Here is a 9,298-nt window from a genome sequence, read left to right on the forward strand (position 1 = left end):
CCAAGGCTGACGTATAAAAGGAAAATCATCGATTGATTTCTTTTACCACTAGCAAAGATTTTAAAAACTCTCGGACGCAAAAACCCTCTTACTCTTGACACCTTTCATCATCTTCTCCAAGGATTTCCATGGCCACCTCATCAGAAACCCCATATGCTGCTGAACAGACTGCCTCGTCGGCGCTTCTACATTTCAAACCCAGTCACAATCTCAGTCTTGATCTCGATTCATCTAATTATGTTGATTTCCTTCAACCTATGATCGAGTGTCTTCGTCACTCTCCGCTGTCTCAAGCGTTCACAGTGACAGAAGGTGTTCCCTTGGTACATCTATCCAGGGCATACTCAACTTCAAGTTATCAAGAAGTTGAGTATGTGATTACCTTTGACATCGCTTCCCAAACAAAACATCAATCTCCAAGTCTCATTTCAACTGATTGCTAGAGTTTTCTTAAGCTAGGGATCTGGTTCATCCGAAGTCCATCTCTTTCTCTGTAATCTTGGAGAAGTTCTACCAGATGGGTTACATGGGAAATCTCTCCATTTTATCCAAGTTCAAGAAAACCAACCTACCTCCGATGTGGAATGGCCTCTTTACCCTTCTCTTCAAAAGTTTTTCAGAGCTGGTCACGGGCTTGGACAGTGCAAGTAAGCTTTTTTGTACTATTATCTATGGACTTTACCATGGAATCAACCTGGACTATGGTTCCATCCTTTGGGTACAACTTGTTCAGAGTACTCTCTCTACAACATGGCACTCGGAGATTTTGTGTGCTCTTTCTGGTTTGTCATTGTCCACAGAGCTATCACTAAACTTAATATTTCGGTGACTGAAGGGTGTAAAATGGAAGCTATTCTGACCTTTCATACTTTGAACTTCATCGTGTCTGATCCTAAGAAGTTTGCATTTATTGGATCTCTTCCATACGCAATGCTCAACTATGTTCCAACAGACAACGAGCTCATCAACAAATATCGGAAGAAACCTGCATCAGGTCCTCGCCCTTTAACACCTGAAATGCAAAAGGATTTGGAGTAAGCGAACAAGCCTAAGAAGGGAGGTAAGCGAAAGATGAAGGCTAGTCCTTCCAAACCAGCTCAAACTCCAAAGAAGAAAGTAAAGAAACCCGCTCGCAAGCCAAGGTCTCCTACTCCTATTGCCGAGGAGGATTCAAAGTCACATATAATTTCAGACATTCAACGAATAGAGCAAGTCCATCCAGAAACTGAAGATACAACTACTCAATCCCATCTAGAGGTAACTTTTTCGATGCCCACATCTGTTCCATTAACAGAAGATCATTTTCGTGGCTTTACTCCTCCACCTTCTCTTAGTGCTACTTCTACACCTATTTCCACACCGATCATTATCGCTCCATGTCCAAATGTTTCTATCGATGTCTCACAACCTAAGGTTTCAGTTGCTTAAACCACTCCTCTTTACACCGAATCCACCGCTACAACCACAACAAACATGAGTACACCGCCAGTAACTGTCAACGTATCTGATACGGGGGCAGGTGCTTCTGGTGTTATGATTGGTCCTAGCTCAACTACAATCTCCCAATCGAGTGTGATCAACTAAAATCATTTAAATAACAGTTGAAATTGAGTGTTATCAACTAAAATCTTTCAACTGTTTCTATTTTGAAAACAGGTGTCGAAATGTCAAATAATAATGTAAAATTCCTTTTACGATTGTTGTAAGTTTAAAACAAAATCAAAGAATATGTCGTTTTTTACCTTGATCTGTAGCACTTGTTCTCGCAAAATCAGTCGTTGATGACATTTTTTATTTTATCAAGCTTTTAGTGTTTGATTCAACGATTATCGACGAAGATTTATTGTTTTTTTAAGGGTTTCGGTTCACAAAACTAGAAAGAGAAATTATAGGGAACAATGATTAAGGAAATGAGGGGGGAACGACTAGTTATGTGAAGAACGAATCCATTTACAGTATTCCCCCCCGTGTTTTTAAATTTCTTTTAGCTAGGCATCTATTATTTTATTTAATTACAAAGTGTCACTTTGCAAATTAAAGAATGATTTTTGTTCTCAAATATTATCGCAATAAAAAATATTTTCGATTGAACGCTCTTTATTTATATATATATATATATATATATATATATATATATATATATATATATATATATATATATATATATATATATATATATATATATATATATATATATATATATATATATATATATTCACCATCTTCCTCTTCATTATTGGTTTATTCGAAAGACTTATTTTGGAATTACGAAAATAAATGAAAACGGAAAGCGTAACAACAATACCTAAAAAATATTATATCCAAATGTTTTCCGTGGATTGGCTACAAATAATGATAAGATTATATGTCTTTTTTTTAAACGACAAATGTATTTTATTTTTAAATCTACATATATCTCTAATGGGACTTGAACCCTCGATCTTAAGAAAGGATGACAACACCCGATATCGTTGGTCTAGAAGTTTGTCATTATGATTAGTGAGTTTTTTATACCGACCAGACATAGAACATGGTCACACGAATAAATGTGTATTATGATCACTTAGCGAGCTCCCTTTTTGGAAATGTAATGTTGTAAATTTACTGTTTTTCTAGTTGTTTTTCATAAAAAATGATATAGGAATGAGCATATCGACCAGGGAACTGGACGAAACCGGTCGGGCCGAGACCGGGACGATATTCTTGTGGATTTTTGGAACCGGAAACCGGTAGGAACCAGAACCCGTAGAACTGACAAAAACCAGAACTCGTAGAACTGACAAAAACCGGAACCTTATGTTGCTATTTCTCGAGGACCGGTTCCAACATTGAAGACATGACAAGAACCGGCAGAACCGGAACTGGTAGAACCGTGGTTCGGTTTGATTCCTATTTTCCACAAAGTTTGATTCCCGGGCCGGTTCCGGTTCAGGCGTGTTCCAGCCGGGTCGGTGCCTTTGCTCATCCCTAAATTGATACATTGTACCTAGGTTTATGGTCCCTAAAATATGGGATTTTAGTAAATAAAAAAAGGCTTCAGGAAGATACTCATATCTCCTTCTATGCTCGTACCAATCATAAATAAACAAAAATACAATCAAAGTAATCATAAAATATTATTGGTTTTGGTTGATAGAATTTAATATTTTGCTGATTAATAGTATAATTGAAAGCAATTTCTTTAAGTTAAATATGTTCAAAAGTGAAGTTTACTTTATATTTATACAGACATAACCATTATAATTTTTCATTATCAAAAATGTATTAATTTGGCCGGTAATTCTTATTTTAATGGATGACATTTTCTTTAAATACTTCACAATCTTTGGCACACATATATGTTTATCCACTGACTTATTTATGCACATCCTATTATAAACAACAAAACGACAAGTTCGCTTTTTGAATATGGTTTTCCGGATGTTGGAAGACAAAGGAAAACGACTTCTAGGTTATGTTGGACTGCTGATGTGAATACAGATGGGTATGGTTGCGTTTGTACAAAACTACAGTGACATTAAATATAATAATAATAAAAGAAAAGAAAAACGAATATATATTGTGCTGGTGGAACTCGTGATCTTTAAATTATTTGTTAACAAAAGAAAACCCTACTTATTAAAGATCAATAAGAGATTACAAGAAATCTTAAAGATTTGCAAAATGGATTTACCAAATACAAAACATAATCAGATAATCTTCTCTTTACAGCAAAGTGACGATTTGGTGATTCATGATCATCCTTATCTGATTTCCTTTCACCAAGAAGATCATACACATGATGAACATCTTTCCATGGTGGATGGTATGTGTAAAACCAGGAAAAGGGCTGGATGCCGAGCATCCAGTAAGCCTACTTTAGGTTCTACTTGTGGGGGAGGAGATGGTGAAGATGACCAAACACAGAAGAAAATGGTTCACAGAGAGATCGAAAGGCAGCGGAGGCAAGAAATGAGCCAGCTTTATGCTTCACTTAGAGGTTTACTTCCTATTGAATTCGTAAAGGTGAATTTCCATCTATTCTTTCCTTCAAATGCTATCAAAGATGCTAAAAAATAGTCTGTTAATGTTGGAATCGGTGATTTTTGGTGTTCAGGGAAACCGTTCGGTGTCAGATCATATGAACCAAGCAGTGCATTACATCAAACAAAAGGAGGAAAGCATTAAGGAAATCAGTACGAAGAGAGATCGACTCAAGAAACCTTTTGACACTAATGAAAGCTCGATGAATCAGTTATCTAATACAGTCTCAGTCAAGTTCTGCAATGGGGGAGTCGAAATTTTGATCAACAGTTGCTCAATAGAAGAAGGGTTTGCCCTTTCACAAGTACTAGATGCAGTTATGGAAGAAGGTCTTAACATAGTAAGCTGTAGCTCTACCAAAGTAAACAATCGGCTACTTCACTCTATCCGATCTGAGGTACATCCTACACATCATTCTTTATAGTTATACATTGTCAATTCTTATGGTTTTCTTAGTTCTTGATGATATATAAAAGCGTAATATGCCATAAGAAAATTTCGAAGAACATTAAACTCAACCCTCATTTCATGGATTGTTTTTGTAGGTAAGTGAGAAGGCATTCATTGATCCATTAATGTTGCAACAAAGACTAGTGTTGGTAGCCAATACTCAGTCAAATTTCATTTAAGATCGTTCTACTCAAAATTTGAAAACTATGGTATTTTTATTTTCTTTTTCCAGCTCTTAGGAGATGTCACAAAACACATTTATTTGACCCTTCGCATGATTTAGTTTGTTGTGCATAACATCAAAGGCTTAGTTTATATGAATTTTGTGCCGATAATGTAATATTTGTGTTTTCCTGAAATTCTTTTGTAAATGTCTCTTCTTAATTACGTTCATCAGTAGATGTCATGGGTTGCAATAGTTGTTCTTGTTATGGAAGAACATCAAATTCCACCCTCACTTTCATGGATTATTCTTACATGCAAGTGATATGATATCGATTTATAAGATTATGATGTAAGGAATTAAGAGTAGTTGTCATCACAAACACTGGGCTAAATTTCGAGAAAGATTGTAATTACAATTTGGAAACTAATTAATCTTAGGTTTACTTTCATGGAGATTAAAGATGTAGAAAATGCATATTTGCAAGTTCTTTATTAATTGGTACAAGGAATTTCCAATGGCGAGTTTACATGAAGCTTGTGCTGATTGACATCGATGTGGTCTCTTGTGTTTAATTTCTTATAAATTCTTGTATAATACTATGCGTTATTACAATGGAACATCAAGATTTTGTAGTGGATATTGTTCCAGTTTTGCGTTTTACATGAGGCATGAACTAATTGCAGTTGCAGGTTCGATTTTCAATTCCAGAGCAATATGGACACAAGGGTTCATTGTTCTCAGTTTGTCTATTCGTTATGTTGATAAAATGATTCAAGTGAGACCACCGACATGAAAAATGGCAATAAAATGATCGAAGTGATTTGTTAATTAGTCTTTTTCATGTGCAATGGGCATCTATCGACTCTTTCTAAACAAATAATTGTGGGTCGGAAAAGCAACCATGATATGGACTTTTATTATGGAGATGGCTACCTCTCATGAAAGACAAAACCCTAGATGTGATAACTTGTTATGTAAGTTCTGCGACTATATATGATGTCTGCATGCTAACTTATATTTTTTCGATTTTCTAAATGGTTTTAACTATACACAATATTTTTAAATGTAAGTCTTGAATTCATTTTAATATTTTGATGCATATAATTAAGCTAAAAACACAGTCCATTTAAGGGTAAAAACTTAATTAAAAAAACCAAAAACCATATTTTACACTCCAAGGGTAAAACCTTACTAAAAAAGTAAAGGAGAGCAAATTATAATTTTTTTTACAACAATATGTCTTAAACATCCAACCATTATGACAGATACACCTTAGTAATAAACATGATACCATTAGACAAATTTTTTTAGGGATTATAGATGATATTGAGGTTAGAAGAGGTATTCAACTTTGTCATTTTGTACCATTATTTATTTGGTGTGGGAATTAATAATCTTGCACCATTCTCAATGTAATTTATCAAGAATTTAAATATGATTGATAAATTACTCTTTCCAACACACGACTATTAACTTAATTAGTTAATTAAGGTTAGTCATATGATCTGGTTATATTAAACTATAAACCGATTTCAACATGTGCTGGATTCTTGAAATTTAAAGGGAGTTTTAATAAGTGTAATAAGTGTCATATGATCTGGTTATGAATTTTTTGAAGAGCTAAAATATTAGGCTAAGAGGTGTCATAACCATATAACGCTGGCATCTGACATGGTTCGATTCGCCGTCAGTAAACACCGGGCCTCAACTTCAGATTTACCGCCGGTATAATATCGGTGGTGGCTTTGTACCAACTGCAAAATTTTAAAATTTCAAATGTTTTGGAGAAATAGACGTTGCCACACTGTTGGCAACGGCTATATATATATATATATATATATATATATATATATATATATATATATATATATATATATATATATATATATATATATATATATATATATATAACAATTCATTTTTTCAAAATATGATCACACTACATACTCCTTACGATAAACATTCATTGGAAATGTCTTCTAACAACCCAAACTCTTCCAAACTAAATGCTACAAACCAAAATCCCTACTAGAAACTTGAGTTTCAGCTAGGAATTTTGCTACGGATTTATTCTCTAGCAAAATTTAGACTTATGGCTAGGGAATTACCACAGATCTACCATGTTTTTTATAATTATTTTATTTATTTGACATATGGAATATTATTGAGGATTTACCGAGGGCTCAGCTACGGATCTCGCAAGTATATATCGACAGACCTATTCCTCGCTAATCAGTCGAAAAATGAAGGCACTTAGCTAGGGCTCAACAAGGGATAAAAAAATCGTGTCATCCAGTACACATTTAGCGAGAGAACGGCGACAAAAACTATATTTGGGGTATTCGTGTTTTGTTTTTTCTATCGTCAATCTCTTGCTGGAATTGGCACAACCCAGTTTCATTCTCACGATGGTGATTTAAGTTTCCTTCATCCAACTTTATCACTTTGGACTCTGGAGTAAGTCCCTTCGATCTATTAACCCAATTCCGGTTCTACTTTATCTCACCATCTCTGTTCGAACGGATGACGACACTACTCACCATTGCAGCTCCCGATTCTGGCAACCTCCATAATTTTTAATCTGAAAGTATTCTTCCTTAACTTCCTATTCAAGTAAATCTCTTGATTTTATTTGCTTTAGTCACATATTAGGTTAGTTTTAGTTCAATTGCATATAATACTTCATTAGGGTTTAATTTCCCTATTTTTTTTTCTTTTTCAATCATCATCCCTCTTATCTCTTAGCATTACATACACGAGGATCTTCCCTAACTAACAATGCCAATACGTTGTGTGAACTCCATATTTTGGTTAGATTGGCATTCGATTCACTTAAAGTAATGGAAAAAACAAGATCAAATCCACCTGTCCCTGGAACTCCACCCAACAACACCTCTTCTGCCAGAAGCTAAAAGTTGAGAGCTCAAGTTTATTTTACATTGATGAGTACATCCTCATGAAGAGTTATTTCATCTCATCATCTCATCATTAATAAGTCTTCATTTATCTGCATACTACAGCAGTGCTACTTGTTTGTTCTTCTTTTTCAACATCCTCATGACGAGTTATTTTATATTGTAACTGTATCCTAGTGCTAAGATGAACTCAATGAAGTTCCTTTAAGCATCATAATGAACTCAATGAAGTTTCTTGTTACTGTAAATTTGTGTTGTTAACATTGATCTCAATGTTGTAAGTTGTAACCTAGTGCTAAGAATGAACTTTGTTTTTCATAATTAGAGAATTGCTAAAATATATAATTACAAAGTATTGGATTTTGGATATCATCATCCAATACTTTGTAGTTTTGTATTTTAGTCATTCTCGAGTTATGTACTCATATTTAGTTTACCATTTCTATAACTATTCTATGATTTTATTTGTTACCTGTTAGTTGTTGTTTCATTGACAATATCACCATCCAGTACCCTGTAATCTGTACTTTATCATTTGTAATCTGTTATATGTTGCTTGTTTCTTCAATTACCATCGCTTTAATTATTCAATCTGTTATCATTTTTATCATTTATGTAATTTTGAAATACATAATTTTGTAATTATGTAATAACCATTCTGTAATTTGTTCATTTCTGCTTTTTTTTTGTTAATTGTTATGTATTTATGTGTTTCTTCTAACAGCTATCATGTATTACACTAATTATTGGTTCTTTTCTTGAAGTGATCTCAAAAGGCTATCTTTGGAAGGAATACTAGCACAATCTTGGTGAAGGTGAATTTGACCTTGTGTTGTCTCTTTTATGTCTTTTTCTTGATTCAAGTTTCTTGTCTCATCATATCTATTTTGACATGTTCAGATTTCTCTTTCTTTTATTGAAGAATCTTTACCATGTCTCTTTTCATGTTCATTTTGTTTGCCCCTGCTTTGCTTTTCTTTTCTCATCGTTTTACCCTTGGTTTGCCTTTCTTTTTTTGAAGAATCTTGAAGTGATCTTTGCTCAGTTTTAGTATCCTATGGTATAAAGCTCTCAACTTGGTGTTGAAATTTAACATCTATTAGTGTTTTAAAGGTGTGATGAAGGTTATAATTGTAATTTTTTCATGATTTAGGGGCTTGAGGACCCAAAAAGGAGTAGATACAAGCTTCTTTATCTGTGATTCCCCCTGAATTGCCAATGGAGTTGTCAATAGCTATTAATACCTCATTGATTGCACTAGCAAGACGTGGTATATTTTATACAGAGCCTTTTCATATACCATTTGCTGGGAAGGTGAGCAATAACATTTATTTTTGTGGTAAAAGTTACAATTGTATTTTTAGTCCCTGTGGTTTGTTCATTTTTACAGGTATGGTCCAGTTGTTTGATATTTAACTGCTGGTTCCCTAAAGCATAGTTTCTTCACACTTGAAGTTAGATGGATATTAAATTACACGTACAAATGACCATTTTGTCCCCCATGGCTTTATGTTTTAGCATGTCTTTGCTATTTTGATCTTAAATCTGGGATTATTGTCTTTCAGCTTCTAATACATTTATATTTAGGTAAGTTACAGTTTTCTACCTTGTGTGTTTCTTGATTGTTACAGGTTGATGTGTAACGACCCGTCTCCGGTATGATGATTCCTTGGTATTTATTTTGAAGTTTTGCAAGAGGGACTCGGCGAGTTCATAGCCTGACTCACCGAGTAGGGACGGGATT

At 34.1% G+C, this 9,298-nt stretch overlaps 1 protein-coding gene across 2 annotated transcripts; it reads left to right on the forward strand.

The window, feature by feature from the left end:
• Positions 1-3,618: 3,618 nt before the first annotated feature.
• Positions 3,619-5,703, forward strand: LOC145073516 (transcription factor bHLH118-like). 2 transcript variants are annotated; one of them, XM_079020067.1, is made up of 4 exons: positions 3,619-4,005; positions 4,097-4,420; positions 4,569-4,682; positions 5,323-5,703. In XM_079020067.1, exons 1-3 carry the CDS (start codon positions 3,664-3,666, stop codon positions 4,650-4,652), a joined length of 750 nt encoding a protein of 249 aa, XP_078876193.1. In that variant the 5' UTR covers positions 3,619-3,663; the 3' UTR covers positions 4,653-4,682; positions 5,323-5,703. The 2 variants fall into 2 exon arrangements, with proteins under 2 accessions (XP_078876193.1, XP_078876192.1); XM_079020066.1 differs by lacking the exon at positions 5,323-5,703 and having other exon boundaries at positions 4,569-4,832.
• The last annotated feature ends 3,595 nt before the right edge of the window (positions 5,704-9,298 follow it).

This window comes from Lactuca serriola, chromosome 9 (assembly GCF_051521515.1).
Source record: "Lactuca serriola cultivar US96UC23 chromosome 9, Lser_US96UC23_V15, whole genome shotgun sequence".
Classification (NCBI taxonomy): Eukaryota; Viridiplantae; Streptophyta; class Magnoliopsida; order Asterales; family Asteraceae; genus Lactuca; species Lactuca serriola.